The following is a 22,236-nucleotide window of genomic DNA, read 5'->3' on the forward strand; positions in this document are numbered from 1 at the left end:
AAAAAAAAAAAATAGTTTTTTGTTTTGGCCAATGGGAGAGCAACAGACATGACCCCCAGTGACCCCCACTGGGGTCTGAGGCATTTTTGTAAATTTAAACATACATTATGCATTTTATTTTCAGAGTACTTTATCATTTGATGTGACTATTGTAGGTAGGAACAGTTAAGAAGGGAGCATCTGGACCACACACATTGGTTTGCAGCTTGAACATAATGACAAACATGGATAGACCACAAAACCAAAGTGAACCAATAAAGCAAATTAGATTGTGATTCTATTTTTACAATGCTAGAAACTAACATTTTATATTTATGAATGCATCTATAATGATGTAACGAGGATAGTAAATCTCATATAATTGAATGTATAATTAATTAAAAATTAATACTTGTCAAATCATATGGATTGAATTGTGAGAAATTTTTTTAAAATTTTCAAACATTTTTTCTATTTTTAATTGACCAACCAACCATTTCGAAAAAAACCTTCATACATGTGTGAATCTAAGACCACTCTCTTACAGATAAAAATAAAATAAAATAAAATAAAATAAAAAATAAAAAAGGGATAGGAGTAGGTAAATTTCAAGCCAAATTGTGGAGGCCATTTTGGGCATCAGAGTCAACTCCCAATCTCTACATGCATGCATTATATTTCTTTTTTTTGGGTCTTCACATGCATTAATTAATTAATTAATTATATATAGTAACAATTCAAAGTCTCGAATCTAATTGATTGACTGTGGTTTGTGTAGAAAACAACAATATATGTTGTGACTAGCCTGTCCAGAAGTTGACTACCCCAAATAAACATAGTTGTGTTTTGAGGAAAACTTCAAAGTTAGGAACTGAAGAAAATATTTTCAAGACATTGAACCGAGAATTAGAAAATTAAGTAATGCAACTTGGAAAATGTAAAAGTATAAAACTTCTTAATCATCAACTGTTTCATATATGTATTATATTGTTTTCTGACATGGGTAGGCCCACAAAAACTATAGCCCATTATGAATAACTCAAGCTTACTACTTAGGGCCCAATACATGATTCAATTAATGAAGCCCAGCACTGCTGAAGACCCATACAGCAATAAGAGCCAATGGCATCAAGACACATGGCAAGAGAAGGGCAAGCCACATCAATAAACAAAGATCTGCAAAGCTATTGCTATGGCACATTGCCATTAATGAAGCCCCTTACAACATTTATTGCGATAACCCCTCTCCGTTGGGACGACACGCCCTCACCCTGAACATGGTAAGTTACAGCATAGACTTTCGGCCAAGGTGACAAGTCGGAAGGGACAACGAAATAATTACTAGAGGATATAAGCAGACGTCGAAAACATGAAGAAGGTTAAACTTTTCTATCTCTACACCATCTCTACACTCCACTTCTCTCTCTCTAACTTGCTCGTCGGAGGGTTCGCTGGGGGACTCCCTGTTCCCCGTTGAACTCTTGTGCAGGTCTTCAGGTGGGCTTGGTCATTCGGACATAGGCTTAAGGAGCGTGGATCAGTCCGACCCGTTCTATCATCACGAACTGTATCATCAGTTAAACTGTTTCATCATTTTCCATTCCAACTCAAGATGAGAGATAAAAGATTTTCTTTCCATTATGTGAAAACTTGGGCAGAGAAACTTCTGGGAAATTTGCTTGAAGATGGTGTCTCCATTAATAATGGATTTTTTATTTTTAAAGTAAAAACTGAAGAGGCTATAGACAAAATTTTGGAAGATGGCCCCTATTACGTTGGGGCTAGATTGATTGTTGTTAAAAAATGACAACTTGGACTAAAACTAACAAAGTGTGAATTTTCGAGTGTGCCGTTGTGGGTGAAGTTGTATAATGTTCCTTTGGAGCTTTGGACTGAAGAAGGTTTGGATTACATTGCTAGCATCATGGGAACTCCTCTTTATTTGGATGAGCCTACGTTCAAGAGAAGCAGACTTACGTTTGCGAGAATATGTATTGAAGTGCCAGCAAATAAAGAGATCCCTGAGTCTTTCAAAATAAATCTTGGTTATGGTGACCCATATGAGATTCAAGTTGAGGTTCCATGGAAGCCTCAAAGGTGTGATGTTCGTAAGACTTTTGGTCATACCACTAATTTGTGTCCTCAAAAGCCAAAGACTTTGAACCCTCCATCTTCCAAACAAGAGTGGAGAGTCAAGGAGACTAACATACAAGTTCCGACTACGTGGGAAGTGGTGAAGAAAAAAGGGAGAGATGATGGGCAAGGTTCAACGACAGTGATAAACAAAGAGGGAGAGACGCAGCGTTTCACTCCATCAACATCTAATACTTTTGATGTCCTTGAATCATATGATATGGGAGAGTTGGGGAATGGAGAATTAAATCAAGAGTTGTTGTGTCAAACGAAGAGCCTAAAAAGTAGAAGGTGTCTATCTCCAAGTGATCCCATTAATGGGGAGACTACAAAGGAGGATAACAGAAGAAAACTCAAAGCGAAACTTCATTACTTGAATAGTGCTAGAGGGAAATTTTGAATCCTTTGTTGTGTATGTTGTGTTTGTCGTCTATAGGCTTAGTTTGTTTCTTTTGAGGGAGTAGTTTGTTTTTGTTTATGTTTATTCTCCCTACAAAAGATGTGTATTGAATTTCATTATATATCTTTCTTTTTTGGTTATAATATGACTTGCTTATCCAAAAAAATTCAAGATGAGAGTTTTGATGTCTATGCAATTAAGTTGATATTTTGTATACTTTACGTGACCTAGATAAAGTTGTTCATGTTCAAGATATAAATAATAAAATTATTTAAATAGTGATTAATAATTGACCATAGTGATTGGAATATAGAAGAAATAAATTTAAAAAAGCAAAAAAAGGGTCATTATTGGAGCAAACAATGGAATAGTTTTGGTTAGAGCAAAACCCATATTATAATCCATAAGTTTCTTCCAAGTTGTTTGGTATTTATATCTATAAAAAGATACAAAACACTATTTAATAGGGTGAATAAGAATATGTTGTTAATAATTGATACACCTAATTAGGAATAAAATAAGAATCTAAATCAAATACACAAAAATACAAAAATTTACATGGTTTACCAAAGAATAAGGCCATGTACATGATCTAGAAAAATACTGCACTTTAAATACAAAATATTAGGTAACAAGGCATAACTATAAAACATCAAAAATATCCTTAGTTTGTGGTTGAGTAGTTACTGTTCAATATTTATCAGAATTCACGCTGCGTACCCAATATATGAAAAGGTTTCTAGGGATGTGAGACTGATATAACTAGAAGTTTCTACATCAAGGATACTCTACTGTATTTGTTATAAGGAAATTGAAGAAGATTATAACACAATTGGAATATTTTAGTAAATGTTTTTTTTCTTCTGCAATTTGGATATCTCTCCAAAATAAAAAAAGTGATAAGAGCAATTACACAGTTTTATTCATACTTGAGCAAGAAATTCAACTCTCTAATGGAATAGTCAGAAACCTTACCGTGACCTTACTTGAACAACATAACATGCACTTTCTGAGTTTTCCAGCCATGGTGACCTCTACCAACTGCTTTATAAACACACACACACACACACACACACACACACACACACACACACACACACGCAAAAGAAGAAGAAGAAGAAGAAAAGTGAAATTTACTAAAGTTGTATTGGATGTTGAAACATCCATGAGAAATTACAGAAGAATTATCATATGGTCATTAAAATTATAAAGAAATGATCATTTCACTGCAATCCACATTCGTTTTATTAAACCAAACACTATCTCTTTAGAAAATTATTAACTAGTTTTAGAGTATCATGTGGTACTATTTATGTGACGTTGTTAGTAAATTAAAAACTACAAAATATACTTGGTGAATCCTTTTTTATTTTCCTAATTACATGGTTCAACAATATTTATTTCCCCTGTAAAGTTTTTAATTACGTCATTAATTGTAAACACTACATAGACAATATCATATGATACTTCAAGACTGCTGAATAATTACTCTACAAAAATTTTGACTATTTTTTACTAATTCAAAGGAAGAATGCAATCTTAATATAATCGAACTTAAAGAGTACTTGAATAATAAAAATACTAATACAAGTGGGGTTTGAACTTTCAAACATGATTTCAAACAAAAATGGAGTTTGGGTCAAACACATTGAATTCCCACTACCATTATTGTATTGCATTGACATACAATTTCAAACAATTAAAATTTTCCGTTATTTAAATTGCGTATTACTCATGAGGTCGGGGTTCCTGACTCCCCCTTTGCCCTCTGAAAATAATTCTTCCATGTAGCATTGATTGATAAAAATCTAAAAACACAAAATTGATTATAAAATTTGATATAATCCTTTCATATGAGGCGAATGAAGATATATATGGAGAGGGAGAGAATACCTAAGAAGGAGTTAGGACTTGAGAATTAGCTTCCCCAAAATTTAGAGAGTGAAGAATTAGGTACAGAGCTGCCAAAATGGAGTCTCATACACCATGTTCCAGTAGAGAGATGTTGAATCACAAATTGAGACACTATTAAGATAAAGATTTTTTTATTTTCTCAAAATTTTTGGGGATGGGATTGATTGATGATGACATGAACCATACTAGTCAGTCATCTCTAATAATAGGGACAAAATCAAAGAATATTTATATATTCCGGAGAACTCACCAAGATTGGATAAAAGAAAGCGAAATGTGAATTAAGGAGTGCTTCATTCTCTTCAGATGAGAATCGCTTGTTGTAGATTACCTCATCTCAAGCTGTGTGCACTGGTTTACCGTATATAAAAAAAAATTAAATAAATAAATATAAAAGAAGAAATGATTCAAAGGCAAACAGCCTTCTTTGAGATCAGCCCACTGTACCAAAGTAAATTATATAATTTACTAAAAAAAATAAAAATTATTTAGGTTTTAGATGGACCAAAGTAAGATTATATAATTTTTGGATGGACCAAAATGTTAATTTCTTGGGTAAATTACAGTAAACTTCTAAAGATTTAGAGAAAATACAATAAATTTTACAATTTTGACATAATTGCATTAGATTTCCTTAACGTTTTAATTCACATACACTTAGTTGTATTTTCATTAGTAATTAGTTGGTTAGTAATATGAATTCATATATTTTATCTTGTTTTATCTTCATGCCTTCGTACCAACCATCTAACTAGTTCTAGTTCTAATCCTTGCCCTTTTAATTTTACTAAAATAAAGGTCGATGTAATTATATTAAAATTATAAAATTTATTATATTTTATTTTATTTTGAAAATTTGTCCAAACTATTTGATACAGCTTCAACTTATAGTTTATTAGTTAAAAACAACTTAATAAATCAAAAAAAAGTTTATTATTTTGAAAACTTGAAAACAATATTTTTGACTTGTGCAGTGCAATCTAGTTATCAACTTTCAACTTATCACCAAATAAGCCCTATATATAGGTTGTGAGATTTTACTCTACATTACACATGTATTAAAAATTATGCCCATCAGGTTTAGTAACAGATTATTGCCTTGCATAGATTCATAAATTTCATCGCTTTTGTGCACAAAATTCATGTACTTTATACACTAAAACATTTGTTGCCTCTGATAATCTCTACTCAGATAAGTTCTCAAATTCAAAAGCTAAATTGGGCTAATAATACTAATTCTAAATGGTTTTTTCTCATGGAATTGGATATATAACCACCTTCCCAGTAGCTCGGTTTGTTTCAATGTAAGAGAAAGCTTCAACAACCTTGGTGAATGGGAACGGTCCCTTGGAATCAACCACCGGCTTCACCTTCCCACTTTCAAGAGCCGGATTTAGTTTTTCCAAGACAGCTCCGCTGGCAGTGACTACAAATCTGAAACCGGGTGGCGTGACAGCACCAGTTAGGACCACTACGCTGCCCCCTTCCTTCACCACCTTCACTGCCTTATCGCCCTGCCCTGTTATTACAGAAACAGAGAAAGTGCTTTGTTTTGTTATCAACTCTGTTTCAAAAATTAGATTGCGGAAAAGTATGCAGCAAAAAAGAAAATTTTGTTTGACAACAGTAGCGTTACTTTTGGATATTACAAATGCAAACTAGTGTGCAAACATTATATCTCATAGGGGTGAGCAGCGGATATACCGATCCGCCAAAACCGACCGAACCGAACCGATCCGCCGCATTTTGGACGGATGCGTGATGATGAGCGGACGGTTGCGGATTGATTTTCTCCAATCCGCCAATTTGGCGGACGGATGGCGGATTTGAGATTTTTTGGCCGCAACCGAACCGCCAAACCGTCAAATCGCGAGCACCTGTAGTAATTTATAAGACTTTGTATTTTCAATTTGTTTAAATATTATGTTTGTGTTTTCAATTGAAAAAGAGTTTAAATATTCTGTTGAAAAAAAGTTTTCAACTTGAATATATTTTTGAATTGAAAAAAATAAACATATTATTCATCTATATTTTTTAGTTTTTAAATCTAACTCTAAAAATAATAAATAAAAAATATGATATATGCTGGTTGATTTTTGTTTTAAAAAACATATGTAGATGTAACAATATAGAGACATTCAATCTCTACTACTGCTCTTTTATGGTTTTGGTGGTTTGAATTGTTATTATATTTTAAGAATCACAGATTGTAATACTTTATAGGGATGAATCATGCTGTAATTGTAATATGTGGATGAAGCATACAGTGATCGTGCTATTCTAAAGTTTCAAACTTTCTTTCTTTGGATAAGGCATACAGTGATTGTAATACTTTTTTAAGTCATTGACTGTAATACTTTTTTTTTTCTTTTTTTTTTTAAGGAAGTGCACAAGTTGAATTATGTTGAAAATTTATAAAATTTTAAACCGCCAAACCGATTCGCATCCATCCGCCAAACCGCCAATCCGCTCAATCCACATCCGCCGGATTGGCGGACGGATGCGGATTGATTTTCTTCAATCCGCCAATCTGGCGGACGGATGGCGGATTGGAAGTTTCGTGGCCGCAACCGACCCGCGCCCACCCCTAATATCTCATATGTGTTTGGCAACTAAATAAGTCACATTTTTGATGAACTTTTTTGTATTTAGTAAAAAAAAAAATTCAATATTTTTGTCAAGATTTTTTACTTTTTAAGTTCTACTAGTCTAAAAGCATCTGAAAACTAATTCCTGTTAAAAAAAAATGAAAAAAAGTTCGCTAAAATGAAAAAAGTCAACAAATAAGCTGTTAAAAAGCAATTGACAAGCCCAACAAATATCACTAAGCAGAGCTTAAGTTTGGAACAAACTAGGAGACATCCTATAAGGTACTTCCAAACAGCATTTCTAGAACCACTGAAGGTAGAACAACAAACATGGTACATCCATGACTATGACATGGTTTTCGAAAAGGTCAGGGTCACTTATGTTGTGTTTGGTTGAGGGATTTGGGAAGAGATTTGGAAAGGAAAATGGAAAAGGTAGGTGAAATGTGAATAAATCATGCCTACATTTTATATAGTTTCGCACACCTTTTCCCTTTCCCTTTCCAAATCCCTCCCCAAATCCCCCAACCAAACACAACATTAGGCAATGTTCCGCGAGGTTAATGTCAAAGCAAATCCCGCTACCATATTTTATTAAATTTAGGACACTTTGTTTAGTAGTGTTTTCATTTTCTGAAAAACACAATACCATCCTGTATCTTAGTTTATTCAATTGGTTAAGAAAATTTTCAATTTTGCTATGATCACACTGATGACTAAGCAACATTTAGTTATAATGCGGTTGTGTTTTCATTTTCTGTTTACTTTTTTTATTTTTTTTATTTTCAGGAAAACATAATATCCTGGTGTATCTTAGTTTACTCAATTGGTTAAGATATGTCAGTAATGACATGATCACACTAACGACTAAACAACGATTATTTATCAACATTATGACTCAACCATTTACTTTAAGAGTCCGAGTCACAAATTGACTTTGCTATCCTTCGCTTCACCATTAGAGAAAAATCATATTTGAAACAATAAAAACAAAAAGAAATAAGGTATTATCTTGTTTTTTAAGGAAATTGGTAATTGTTATATAATCTCACCAACTGTATCGTAGACCACATCAAATTTCTCCGGAAGGTCTTCGAAGTTTTCCTTAGTGTAGTCAATGGCCAAATCGGCACCCAAGCTTTTCAGCAACTCCAACTTTCCAGTGCTGGAAGTTGCTGCAACTCTTGAAGCACCAAATACATGTTTTGCTAGCTGCCTCATTAAAAACACACACATAAATAGTTTGAGAAATAAATAACAAATGCATAAAATTGCAATCATCCAACTATATATCTGAGGTCTAAAGCTAATGTTGTTATGCCAATTTTGTCAACTAGGTCATGTTTGGTTCGCAAATAGGATGAGGTAAGGTAAGCTATAACAAGGAGGGTATTTTAGTTATTTTGCAAGCTTTATCATGGAAAAAGTTGTCCTGCCTTCCCTCGACAAAAATACTCCCACAAAATAATCCAGCATAAGGTTCCTGGGATAAGTTATCATGGGGAACAAAATGTGAACAAAACATGGGATAACTTTACTGAGAGGAAATAGTCCTATACGACTGCGAATCAAACGTGGCATTAGAAGACATATATGAGATTTATTGACGAACTAACCCGATCGTCTCTTTTTTGATCGTTTGACCATGCCCTAATAATAATTGGGAGAATATATAGATTATCAATTCATGACAAAAATCTCAAGAATGTATAATTGATTTATGGAATTATATGTGATTGATTGCCAACTTGTTCGTTTGATTATTCCATGATGTATCAAAGCAGGCAACAGAAACTGAACTATAACAAAAACATACCTGAATTACAAGGGATCCCACTCCACCAGGCCCCCCCAAAACGAGGATAGATTTTCCATCTGAAAACCCTGACCGTTCAAGGCCTTCATAGGCAGTCTGAATTGCAAGGGGAAGACCAGCTGCCTGAGCAAAATCAAGATTCTTCGGTTTCAGAGCCAATAGCTTCTCCTCTACAGCAGTGTACTCTGCAAAAGACCCGAATTGCTTAGGTCCTTCAAGTGCTTTCTCGTTTATGTTCCCGTATACTTCGTCTCCTTCCTTTAGGCTCTTTACTTGGCTGCCGACTTTAACCACCACGCCAGCAACATCATAGCCTGGAACTGTCTGTACCACAACAAACTGTGTGTCATAGGTGAACTAAAAACCTCGGAATGGTGAAGCTTGACAACTCAACTAGCAGAAACAATAGATGAATGAGTCATAATTCTTGACTTAAGAACCTTTGTTCAGCAATTAAATTCAAACAAAATCAACCATGGAGGATGCCAAAGCCACTTGGTATGCAAACTAAGGCCAAGTTTGGGAAGACTAAATAAGTGCACTTTTTGACTTTTTATGAAATATGGGTTGGATTTGGGTTGGGTTTGAAGTGATGTGTTAGAGAGGTGATGTGACTTAAATAAGATGATGTGACTTAAATAGGATAGTGACTTTTTGACTTTTTGGATTTTTTGGAAGATGCCAAACTTGGCCTAAAAGTCACACAGATCAAGCAGCTGGCGGAAATTCAGTTAACAAAGTTTCCACAAACAATATATTTTTCCTTGTTCCACAACTTCCGGTCAAGGAATAGAAATACTGATAAAAAAGATTTATTACAAACCTAAGAATACAGTTTTGAGATGTATATGCCCATATATACTGATATCAACAATGCTACGAAACACAAAAAATGAAAGGTATGACTTGAATTCATCTTGAGTGTGTGTGACCATTGATCAACTCCATACACTTTATTAGAATAGGAAAATGAATCCCCATATATATTATTCATGTTATTGAATAGGGGAATTGGCGGGGAAAGGAAGGAAGGAAAAATAAATAAAAAAAACCACCTCCATATATGGCAAACAACAGAATATTTAATGTTATGTACCCAGTTTCCTAAGTCTGATAAAATTAATATTTAATTTGCAGTAATAGGTTGGATCTAACACATTTATGGCTTTTATATATTCTTTAGAAAAATTCACTTTGCCTTCTTGCATGCTTGTACCACTTTACCTGAACTATCAATTTTAATAATTACCCCTTTAAACTATTGCCATTAGTTCGCTCTAGTTAAAATCAATTAGACTTAGTTCATGTAGTCTTAAGTTCTCTCCAAATTTACTATCTAAAAAAAAAAGGTCTCTCCAAATTTCTAACATAGTATTGGAGTTGGGAGGTCTAGTCTCTGCCCAGCCAGGTCGGTTTCTCTTGTCTTATCCATTACTATTAAGTATTAGCTCCACATGCAACCGGGCTGCATATATAGAAAATGTTAAAGACTTGTCCCACATCACATCTCTATGTCAATGTGGTTCATATAGTCTAAATGTTTCTTATACCTATAAGGCTATAACCAATTGATTTTGGTTTGGATATGTTGTGCAGAAATCAAATGGTTCCACACCCACAATCACACCTTGGCTTAAGAAGGCCATACCCACACAATTTTTCCAAAATGGCCTTTCATGAATGTTAGGCCAAAAAAAAAAACAAACAAACAAACAAACAGTTCAGACAAATAATCAAACACATAGAACACAGGGATCAAATATACTATGCCCAATAAAATTACAGAGTTGAACTTCTCAACTCAACCGCACACCTCACAACAGCTCAAAACAGGATGCATCTCCAAAATTCTAACACATTTCAATATATAAAAAAAAAAATACCAATAAAAACAAGGGAAAAAAGAACAGAAAATTAATATTCTAACACATTTCAATAAGGGAAATTCTAATATACACCCTTTAAAAAGGTGTACCATATGCACCTCTCTTTTTCTTTAATTATAACTAATTTTCTTCCTTTGTTATGATATTATTTTAATTATAACTCATGAGTTTTTTTATTATGTCTCATGTTATTGTGTTGTATTTAGTTATGATATTTTTTTTTATTGTTTAGTTATGAATACCATTTTTCTTTTAGTTACGAGGTTTATGGTGTTTCCCCTTCAATAAAACTCAATGACAAACAGGGGGAAAAGAAGAGAAATTCACCGGAAGAGGCGAGTCGGAGGCCTTGAATTTACCCAATCTCCTCTTGAAATCAACAGGGTTCAGAGCAGCCGCAACAACCTTGATCAAAACCTGGTCATCCTTCACCGGAGGCACCGAAACACCCGAATCGACCTTCAAAACATCGACTCCTCCGTACTCTCCATAGACCCAACCCTTCATCTGAGAGGGCACAGAGGAGCTAGTGGTGGGTTCAGTGGAAGTAGCAGGGGCAGCTTGGGAATTAGCGGATACTCTGAGGGGCAAAACAGGGGATGATAGGGAACCCTTTTGGGAAGAAGTGGTGAGGCTTGTTTTGAGTGTGGTTACTGTGAGTTTAGAGACTGAAAATGAGGAGAGAGAATGTGCGGGGAGGGGGCTCAGTGAGAGAGTAGTGGAGGAGAGGATAGCTTCCATTCTTCTTTTTTGCTCTCCTCTGTTCTGTTCTGTTCTTCAGCTGCTTTATCTGCTTATATCATCAACCTCTCTGTTTCTTTGTATGGTGTTTGTTTGATTTTGCCCATGGTGCTGCCACCTGTCCTTTCCATCAAATTTATGCGCACACTAGCTGAGCCATCCTCTCCCCCCATGACTTTTTTATTTTTAAAAAATAATTGTGAATTAGTATAATGAGAAAGTATAAGTGAAGTAAAAAAAAAAAAAAATTATGTAAAAAATATTGGAGGTAAAAAAATATTTTATATAATGAAAATGTTGTGTAGTTGAATATATTCTGTTCCTCAATGGTTGATGTGTGATAAAAAAAAAATGTTAAAAATTCTAAAAGTTTTATTAAAATTTCTATTAAATGTTTTACATGAGATCTATATGAAACTTACATGGTGTGAGTCTCACACCTATGTAAGATATTTAATAAAAATTTTAATAAAACTTTTAAGATTTCTATCATTATTCATAAATAAATAAATAAATCAAAGTTAATCATCGTCAAATACTCTCTATATCAAGTATAAAGTGACTTTTTTTTTTTTTTTTTATCTCCATAATAATCACTAAAAAAAAAAATCTATACTAGGTTAGTTTGGGAATATACCATACCCACTATATAAAGATATTTGTTTGAGGTGTCGAAGAGTGGTGCTAGGGTGGTGTAGAAGGTTGACCGGTGACTAGGCAGAGTATGGAAGGGCAATCGGCAGGAAAAAGCATGGAAGGAAAAAGAAAAGAGAAGAGAGAGGACGAGTTGATTAAGTATATTGATAAATTAAAAAATAGATTTGTATCTTTTTGTAATTTTATTTAACCCTTATTATAAATAAAATTGTTTCCTATGCTTATTTGTAATTGTTATACCTATGTTCCTATTATTTATTTGTAATTTTCTATTTATTTTAAATTATTTTGTACTAGAAACATGTAAAAATTTAAAAATATTGAATAAATTTCAGAAAAAGGTCATCTAATGATAAAAGAGAAAAAAAAGAAAAAGAAAAAAGAAGTTAATTTTGTTGGTTTTTCTCAACCAGTATACATATTTTTAAAACTTTCTAATTTAAGATCAATTTAAAAATTACGTGATAAAAAATTTAAAAACACTAAAAACAAAAATGAACTAATAATAACAATAAAAAGCAAATTAACCTGAGGTTTTGAAAGTATTTTAGATAAATGACAATTGAAAAAAGTAATTTCAAATTCACAAAGTCAAAATAAATTTGTAGTCGATGCAAACAAACAAACAAACAAAAAAAAAAAGTATTTCCCAAAATACAATATTCTTATTTTCACTTACTTGCCTTTTTCCGGTTTACAATTTTTTCATTTTCTGAAAAAAAAAAAAAAAAAAGGAATAAGAATAAGAAGAAGAAAAAGTGACGAATATTACAAATTGGTACCTGGCGTGTTGGATCATCAGCGAGTCTCTCTTTCTTTCTCTCAAAACTATTTTGTAGATTTGTTTTCCAAATTTTTCTATAAGTAAGAGCCGGTGATCGATTCAATTCCTCTAATTCTTGTTCTTCCTCTTTGAATTAGGAATAGAATTCTAGACACATGAATGAAAGAATCACTACAAAAATCTTCCATTTATATATTGAGGGTACAATTCTCTCTTAAACCCTACCTTCTTCTTCATTATCTTCTTGTTATTGTTGTGGTTTATATGAGATTGGCTATTGCATCTTCACTTGAAAATCCATGTATATTAAGCTGCTGTTATATGTATGTATTTCTGATTTCTGTGTATTTTTTAAACTTATTCAAATATCTGGTCTGGTTTGTTTCTAAACTCTTATGCTCTATTTGGAATGAGATGGAATGGTATAGAATGGAATAATCATTCCATTTGCAATGTATTTTTATCATTTTTTAAGTCAGCCAAACATAAGGATGGACAATTTGATGGAATGAGCATTATATTCCACTTAATTCCAGTTAACCAAACACTACCTTGCTACCAATGGTTCCTGGGACCAACTGTAAACTCAGGTTGAATTTTTTTTATAATTCTTTTGAATTTCAGAGAGGCTTATTTGAATATTTTAGTTCTAAAATTTTTAGTGAACTTATGGAACAATTTTCAATTATTTGTTTTTTCTGTCTCTTTAGAGAGTTATCTATAATATCAATAAAAACCGGAACAATTTCCAGAAATATTAGTTGGGAGGTAATTCATACTTTATCCAATCAAACTATTTATCTGCTTAAAAATATGTCCGCTGCTCATCAAAACCATTTTAATTATTCTTACTGCTGTTTGGTTAACATTTTAGGTTTAGCCCTTCGCTTTCCTTCAGTTTACAAGCTGGACGACTCAGTTGATCTGTGAAAACTAGAAATTAATTTTTATTTATTTAATTTTTCTTTTTGGTTGAAATAGGGGATTTGAGGTCAAAATGGTCCTCAATTGAATTGCTACTTTTTTATTATTTGTTTTTCTTCAAGATATGCCTTTCAGAAGAAAAGATACCCTGGACTTAGGAATTGGAGTATATTTTTGGCTTCTAGACTGCTTTGGAAGATTTAACAAATAAGAGGGGAACATTGATATTATCTCTAAAGATGGCCCAATGAGTTACAAACAAGTGCTAGAAAAATGTAAAGATATCATATTGCTACACGCATGATGAATAAGGGAACCTGATTCTCCTAACTATAGTCATCCCTTAGAATTTGTGCTTAGAAAGTTATGCTAGAAATTGAACTATGTAATTTGATTAGAACATCCTAGGATAGGGTCTTTGTTCATCGATGTCATGACCTTGTGATCTCCAAAACAACAAAACAATGTTACAATATTCTAATTTCATTTCAAGCTATATCTTGTTAACTGTGGCTTTATTACCCCTCAAAGACTGGCATGGCAGAAAACAAAAAACGGAATGCGTAATTTTTCCTTGTTTTTCAATTGGTTCACTTTCCTATGATAGTCAAAACTCCTATATTTCTGCATAAAATTATAATCAGCATGTAGCTTTGGTAACTGGTATCCATGTTAAGCCAGATTACCTCTCCTGCAGCATAGTCAATGAGAAAAACCTTGGTCAGCATCTTCAGTGGATTTTAGCATAGTTGGCTTTCCAATCAAGTCCCTTTGTTCAATCCCTTTTATGGCTGCCAGCTATTGTTTACAGAAAGGCGTGCATACTGTTACACAATCTTCGCCTTCTCCTACAATTTCTTGTATACACAGCATACCACATGTTGCAGAAGTTTCACGTATCACAAGTGCTGATTCAGCAGGTTCTTCATCAGATGGATTGGCAGCTTCTAAAGTCCTTAAAGATGTACATATAGTAAGAAACATAAGAACTTTATATTGCTTTATTCATATTGCCAAATTGTAACGGTATTTACGATTGCCAGTAATAAATCATGCACTTCTCTGCCATATATCTTTTGTACCAATTTTGCAATTCTGTGCAATGTTTTGTAGGAACTGTAAAGGTTCGGACCTTTATGCATTTGCTATGGATTCAAATGGTTAATTTATTAGATTTTTCTTTTTTCTCAGTCAGCACAATTGATGGAGGATTTTCTTGCACTTGCCAGAGACAACACAGACAAAGATTTGGAGACCTGTGGGGTTCTTGGTGCTTTTCTCGTAAGATTTTGCTCTTGCCTGTACATAATATAACAATAAGGCCAATCATAGCCGTATGTCAATCCTCAGATGGCACTTGAGGCATTTGAGATTGCTTTAAGGAACAATATATTCCATGGCTTTATCAAACCCTTTTGGTTTTAGGTAACCACCTTATGTCGCACTGCCATGATGCATGTAACCTCAAATTTGTTTTATAAGATGGGTTTCTCCAACTATGATTAGGATACTACCCTTATTAGGGTTTTTGACTACTCTAGACTAATAGGTAGCCATAAGGGTTGTGAAAAGGCATCCAAATGGTGGGGTGAGTCTAGGGTGGTTGATGAAAGGAGAAAAAGAAAAGAAAGGTTTCTATCTTGTTCGTATATAAGTAATTTTCTGTGTGGCTGGCTAGCTTCTTGTATTCACCATTGCACATTCTATTATTCTTATTATCATCTAATTTATTTTTTTTAACGGCAGTGTGATTAAATCATTTTATTATAGATAACCTGGGTCTCATCCCTCCTCCAAATTTTCAAGTTTCTGCAATCACTTCCAGCAGTTCTATTACAATGATACTTCCCTTGCTACTCCGTTAGCCAACATGTTATTGAATGCCATAACTATTTGAGTTCTGTATTTTATAGATCTTGTTTGGAATTTTCCATGTCAGTTTCCGTTTACCAGTAAACATTTGATCTAGTATAACCCTTTAATTTACAAAGCATTTAATGTGATTCACCTACGGGATCACCATCAACATTTTTAATTTGTGCCTAGTGATCCTTGGATCTCTGGATGTACTTGTTGAAGCTTAGTACAATTCATGTGACATTACAGCATAAAGTTTTGGCCCGAGAGACAAATATATATATACATTTCCCTATTTTGTAGCTTAGCACTCTCTGTCTTCATGCATTATTTATCCTCTAGTGTTGGGGTGCTAATAGGTTGAAGACAATACTTTATTGAGTTATAAAACTAAGTCTTGTTTCCTTCTTGCTTTTTATCCAGAAAGGTGGAACTTTCTACGTAACGACTCTAATAATACCCAAACAAGAATCGACTTCCGATTCTGTATGTTTTTTGGTCCTTATATTTATTGTCTTGATTTAATGGTATATTTTCCTGCATTTGTTATTTTTGCAAGCTGCTGATTTAATTGTATTGATTTATAGTGTCTGGCTCTAAATGAGGAGGAGATTTTTGCCATACAAAATGAACAATCCCTTTATCCTGTAGGATGGATCCATGTATGCATTTCAGCTCCTATCTCTTTTTTCTTTGATGGTTGTATTGTATTACAATTGTTTTGCTTTGCAGGATATATGTATATATATATATATATATATTCTACTACTTATCTGCACCAAGGCTTGATAATGTGCTTCCAATATTTGAGAGGCATGAAAAATTCTAGGGTGCTGGAATCAATTACCACAAATTAGCATCAATAAAGATTGACAAAATTGACTAATGAACAGTGAATAACCCATGGTTCTTTTTAAGTGCTTGAATGTTTTTGGAGCTTTGGCACTGATCAGGACATTAATTTTCTTAAGGTTGTTAGAGCACAACAATGAAACATAAATAATTCATAATTGTGATCAAGAACATAATTTTTTAGAAATGGCTTGACAGCTTGAATTTTATTGCATTAAAGAAACAAATTCACCAACTCTTAGAACAAGCTGAGCCAGAGTCAGTGGCATACACAAATAATGGGGCTTCACGTTAATTCAATTTCTGAACACAATCCTTGGTGGAGCTCTTGAACCAAGAACTTTTAATTGAACGGTGAAGTTAGATGATGGAGTTACCAAAATGATCTGATTTTCCCATCTGTGTTCAATTAAATGCCAGATTTATTATAGTGACATGACATAATGCTGACTTAAATACCCAGAAGAAAAAATAATGTTGAATAAATGAAAATGGGGGAATGCATTACATTAGTAGGCCAAAAAGTTGATTATAACTGTTTATTCCGTTGAAGCGGAAAATGTGAGTTGTTATTCTGTCAACCCTCAACTAGCCTTGATATCAGATAATAACACAGCTAGGCTGCCTATCAGATAGAATACAAGTGTCTGCCTCAGTTGGAATGCTTAACTTAAAAGGTTTTCTGATCTATAGCTACTGGTTAGTAATGCTATTATAGTTTACAGTCCTAATTTTTATCCAATGCACAAAAGAGGTAGCACCTGTAAAGTAATGGGGAAATTACATTTAAGTGGAAACGACATAAAGTAATTGCACTTTCATGAAAGTGTAAGTTGGAGCAAGTGAGAGTTGTGTCCCATGACACAACTTTCACTTGTAATTCCATGAAAGTGATATTATTTTGAGTCGTTCTCATTTAAATGCAGCTACACTTAAAATTATCTGCAAGTCAGGGCTTAATCATGGATTGTTTTCATATTTGTTTTTGTTAATTGGTGAAAACTTCAATTTCTGTAAAGGATGTTGTCATACCACTTGTCTAGTAGCAACAAAATGGAAAATGAATTCAAACTTGTTATTTTTCTTTCTTATAGTGGAGTAATCATAACGTATGTTGCATACTCATCCTATTAGTGTTATCAGTTAGTTTTTCTTTTGTTTCTCCTTTTTTCGTGCTTTAGAAACCTAATATTTTGCTTCTGTTATCAGACACATCCTTCTCAAAGATGTTTCATGTCATCAATTGATTTGCACACCCAGTTTTCATATCAGGTAAAACTGATTTTGTATTTAGCGAATGCCCTTCTGTCTTGGGAGAACCTGCATTTTTCATCTCGTGTTATACTCCGGGAGAAAATATCCTATATGAACTATGAAAAACAGGAGCCCATCACGGGCACATGCTGAAAACAAAGCGGGGAAATATTCAAAAAATACTTCTTAAGCTTGTCACTAGGTTCTTTCATATTGTCCTAATTTGATTAATCTAGTCGACCAATAGACCTGGATTTATAACTAGAGATCTCCATTATCTGCATTTTAAAAAATTTGGATAAATTACACTTGACATCCTGTAGTCTGTATTTTGGGGCAAGTTTCACTTTCATCATTACAATTTCAATTGTGACAAATTGGACTTTTTATTTGATTTCAATTTACTTCCATTTTGCATTTGGGATTTGGTGGGAAAGACATAACTCAGGGCCACATGGCTTGTTTTGGCCCTGTGGAGTGCAAGTGGATCCTGCAAGTCTTTGAGACTCACCCCAAACTACATGGATCTAAAATGTAACCTACCTTAAATTTGTAATACAATGATCTGAATCCACTGGGACACCTAACCTGACTGAATGTTCTATTCTTTTCTACACAAGTAAACTTGTTTATTTCATTTTTTGCATGTATTACAGTTTGTTTCATCTCCTAGGAATAGATGTTTCCTTTTTTTGGTATCACTCTTTTATGTTTCCAATTCATGCTATGCTGAACTATGCCTTTTTGCCTATAAGAGCTATGGATGCAAGCTTTCCAATTTTGTTATCTCACATGCTCTTTAACTACCTTTCTCACTTTTAATTTTTCTTTTCCAGATGATGGTACCCGAGGCGGTTGCCATTGTCATGGCTCCCACTGATAACTCAAGGTATGTTACGTTTGCACAAAGTTGTTTGGTATTTGCATACTTGGATTTAAAAACCAATAGTTTTTTGGATAAATTACATAATGGTCCCTAAAATATAGTACCTATTTCATTTTTGTTCCAATTTTTAATATGTATCAATTGCATCCTTGAAAAACACACATTAATTCAATGTGATCCCTACCCTAACTGCAATCTAAAAGACATACGAAAAATATTTATGTCCGCCTCACATCAAGTATTTGAAGGGCGTTGGGAGAAATTTATCTCATTTCCCATCTATCCAAATCTTTGACTTTCATTACCGAAAGCCAAATAGGTAAATGTTTAATGCCTTTCGAGATTTGTTGTGAGGCTGACGAAATGGCCTTTTGTTTTACAAATGAACCATAACTGGATTTCACCACCTTCAGTTCACTTTTGGGTATTGATATATTTCAGGGCCTATGGAATATTCAGGCTATCAGACCCCAGTGGGATGAACATCTTAAAGGAGTGCAAAGAGACGGGTTATCATCCTCATCGAGAACCGAGCGATGGGAGTCCCATATACGATCACTGCTCCAATGTCTATGTTAATCCAAATCTGAGGTTTGAAATATGTGACTTGCGTTGATGAAGCCGTGATCTGCAGCAACTCTGTTGGTTATATATGCATTGTCAAGCATGTTAATGTTTATGGTTGAACTAGCATGAAACTGCGAGAAGACTTGGAAGGTGTAATGTTTTTTTTTCTTCACAGGTGTATTTCAGTAGTGGATCATCTACCCTAAGTATATGTTCTCAAAATAAACACTCTGTATGTTCTCAAAATGAACACTATATGGTTGAAAAGGGTGAAGTAATAGAGACCTGTTTATTTGTAGTCGGATCTCAATGTGATGTTTATTCTGTCACGTGCCCAAATGAAGTGAATAATTTTTCCTTTGTTTCTCAAAATATGTATTTAGAGAAAAAATTTTAAAAATATATTTGGTTGAAATTTTTTTTTTTAAAAAAAATCTAAATTTTTCTCTCTATTACTCATCAATCAATCATTTTTTTTTCTTTTCTCTCTCCTCAAATATATTTTCTCTCAAACTCATCTATTAAACAATAAAAAAATATCAAATCATTCTAAACTATAAAATTATTTTCAAAATATGCATCTAAATAAATTTTTTAATTTTCTAAACTCTCTAAAAAATTATTTTTAAAATAATATCTCAAAACACTAATCAAACAAAGCCATATTTTTTGGCAACAAGTCTCTGGCATTTCTCTTTAGACTATATGAGTTATGGGACAAGCTTTTTCCAGTTTAGTCTGAATGAGCATGAAGTTTGTGCTCTAGATGCTCGCTACATTCGTATTTTTTTGTAAATTAATGGTTTAAATTTGTCTACTTGCAAATCTAATATTAATATTACATCAAAGTAAAAATCTTTCGGTTCAATATTTATTGGGTTAATAAATAAACAAAATTTAATCTTTTATTTAGAAAAAGTGTCAAACTAAGGCCAAGTTTGGCATACACAAAATAATCTATCTTTTTATCTTTTTTTCATCATATCACCTCTCTACTTTTTTACACATCTTTTTATAAAAAAATAAAAAATATATTTATTTAGATCATTCCAAATAACTACGGAGAGAAGCCATTTTTATGAGATTATTGCCATCATATAGACAAGCTCTTCAATAAAAAATTATATTATAACAATGGAGTGAAAGGCACAGTTACATTTAAGCTATGTTTGGTTTTGATTTTTTTGACTAAAAAATTACAAAAGGTGAAATTGGTTATACAAGTCAATAGTACAAAATGTCATACTTCTAAATCATAATTATTAAACTTTTTCTTTTATAAAAGTTAAAAAAGTCAAAAATAAAAACTAAACGAGGCTAAAAAAATCAGACTAAAATAGTTTAAAAAATCAGACTATTTTAACTCTTCCCAAATGAAGACTTAGTAAATTCTTCATGAACAATCTTTTAAATGTTTTTCATTTTATTTTATTTTTTTTGGCTTATTTTGAAATTTCGTTAAAAGTTATTTTTTAACTTTTAACATATTTTGAATAACATTATTTCCTTACTTTTCTATACGTTCCAAAAAATTAACTTTTAACCTAATTCTCAAAACAAATCTTTATTTTCTGTATTTTTTTTGAAAACAAAACAATGAAAACTCTCTTTTAAAGTTTTTCAAAAAAAGAAAAAAAAAAAAGTAAATACAACCAATGAGCTACATTTGAATTTCTGTCTCCATTCAATAACAATTGTGTGCTGTTTTTTTTTAGGGCACTCCCATACCCTGGATGTACAAGTAATAAATTTGAGTACAAAATGTGTAAAAAGTGCAAGATTAAACTTTAAAAAAAAAATTTAAAAAAAAAATACACCTAAACCCAGTCAATTTTCATATACATCCATCGGAAAAAAAAATATTTTAAAATTTTTTTTAATCAAATTACTCCAACCCAAAAATAAAATAAAATAATGAAGCCTCGAGTTGTGCTTAAAACGGGTGTACGTTCTTGCTTAAACCGCCATGTACGCTGGTGAAGAACCCAAACCCCTCAGGCCGGTACGGTAGGTACGACCGCCGCCGATCCTCCTCTCTCCACGCTCTGTTCTTAACATAATGCATCTCATGCGGCGACAACGGCGCCGTTTTCTTCCCCTTCTTCACCACCTTCCCTTTCCCTCCGGCGACCTTTGTCTCTCCGGCGCCGATCTTCTTCTCCGACGATCCATCGCTCTTCTTCAAATTCGCACCATTCGAATCTTTGTTCAAGAACACGAACGCGTCTCTTCCATCGCTACTGCTTCGATTGACGAGTTCTCGAAATCTCCAGAACTTCGAAAACCCGGTCGAATTGCTCTTCTTGCAAGCCTCCGCCGAGGCTTCGACCGCTTTTCCGGTCCAATTGCAGTACGGACCGGCCGGTTCGGCCGGTTCAGGTTCCTCTGTTCCGACGAAGACCTTCGGAGATCGACGAGGCAAATCGTCCGAATCGCTGCCGTAGAGAAGACTCTGGTCGAACAAAGGAAAAACTGGCTTGATCTGACCGTTCTGGAACGCATCGTCGGCCGAAATCGGCGATCCATCGGTTCCTATACACGCAAACGAGAATTCCTCGTCGTCGTCATCATCATGGTCTTCATCTTCAAATTCTTCATCCGACGGTGCTGATTTCTCGATTAGGTCATTGAGTTTGATTTTGCCGCTAAAATCTTCGGCAACTTTAGCTCCGATTTCTTCAATCAAGGTTAGTTCTGATTCTTCTATCTTCGCCTGCATTTTCAATTCTTAGTACTCTCTCTCTAAAAGTATGGTTTGTTGTGTTTCTCTCTCTAGAATTTTTACTCGAATGGATTTTGGTTCTAAAAATGTGTGGATTGGGATTAAATATGGGTTGTATGGTGGCTACGCGTTTGAGAGAGAGCAAGTACGAAATTTGGGTGATGTTGGTTTAAACGGACTAAACTTTATTTGTTTATTATTTTTGGGTTGTTTGGGGGCAAAGAAAGTAATGAGAAAATGACACAAGATTTGTTTGTTTGCTTGTTTGTTTATGGG

General features: G+C 33.6%; 4 protein-coding genes across 33 annotated transcripts in view; 1 reads left to right on the forward strand and 3 right to left on the reverse strand.

Moving 5' to 3' along the window:
• LOC114297011 (carbonic anhydrase 2) overlaps positions 1–4,670 on the reverse strand; it is a 32,781-nt gene extending 28,111 nt beyond the window's left edge. Inside the window, exons 1-2 of one of the 2 annotated variants that reach the window (XM_082867853.1) lie at positions 4,406–4,670; positions 3,488–4,320 (exon numbers count right to left, since the gene is read on the reverse strand). In XM_082867853.1, coding sequence (XP_082723979.1) covers positions 3,488–3,679 — 192 coding nt within the window. In that variant the 5' untranslated portion in view covers positions 3,680–4,320; positions 4,406–4,670. Of the gene's footprint in view, positions 1–3,487; positions 4,321–4,405 lie in introns of those variants that run through there. The other variant, XM_028241352.2, reaches the window with a different exon arrangement.
• Positions 4,671–8,542: 3,872 nt separating this feature from the next.
• Positions 8,543–11,512, reverse strand: LOC114297010 (2-methylene-furan-3-one reductase). The gene is made up of 3 exons (XM_082867856.1): positions 11,044–11,512; positions 8,831–9,154; positions 8,543–8,664 (listed from the first exon to the last, which is right to left on the reverse strand). Exons 1-3 carry the CDS (start codon positions 11,455–11,457, stop codon positions 8,626–8,628), a joined length of 777 nt encoding a protein of 258 aa, XP_082723982.1. The 5' UTR covers positions 11,458–11,512; the 3' UTR covers positions 8,543–8,625.
• A 1,146-nt stretch (positions 11,513–12,658) lies between these two features.
• On the forward strand, positions 12,659–19,536 carry AMSH2 (associated molecule with the SH3 domain of STAM 2). 29 transcript variants are annotated; one of them, XM_082867857.1, is made up of 9 exons: positions 12,690–12,919; positions 13,042–13,099; positions 14,634–14,795; positions 15,014–15,103; positions 16,103–16,165; positions 16,267–16,341; positions 17,741–17,803; positions 18,622–18,674; positions 19,113–19,536. In XM_082867857.1, the coding sequence occupies exons 2-9, from the start codon at positions 13,058–13,060 to the stop codon at positions 19,285–19,287; spliced, it is 723 nt and encodes a 240-aa protein (XP_082723983.1). In that variant the 5' UTR covers positions 12,690–12,919; positions 13,042–13,057; the 3' UTR covers positions 19,288–19,536. The 29 variants fall into 29 exon arrangements, with proteins under 29 accessions (XP_028097141.1, XP_082723983.1, XP_082723992.1 ...); XM_028241341.2 differs by having other exon boundaries at positions 12,800–12,919; positions 13,036–13,099; positions 14,520–14,795; XM_082867862.1 differs by having other exon boundaries at positions 12,806–12,919; positions 13,036–13,099; positions 14,525–14,795.
• A 1,635-nt stretch (positions 19,537–21,171) lies between these two features.
• LOC114297020 (uncharacterized) lies at positions 21,172–21,957 on the reverse strand. Its single transcript, XM_028241370.2, has one exon. The coding sequence runs from the start codon at positions 21,955–21,957 to the stop codon at positions 21,172–21,174; it is 786 nt and encodes a 261-aa protein (XP_028097171.2).
• Positions 21,958–22,236: the final 279 nt, after the last annotated feature.

This window comes from Camellia sinensis, chromosome 5 (assembly GCF_055761805.1).
Source record: "Camellia sinensis isolate YWXY chromosome 5, ASM5576180v1, whole genome shotgun sequence".
Taxonomy (NCBI): domain Eukaryota; kingdom Viridiplantae; phylum Streptophyta; class Magnoliopsida; order Ericales; family Theaceae; genus Camellia; species Camellia sinensis.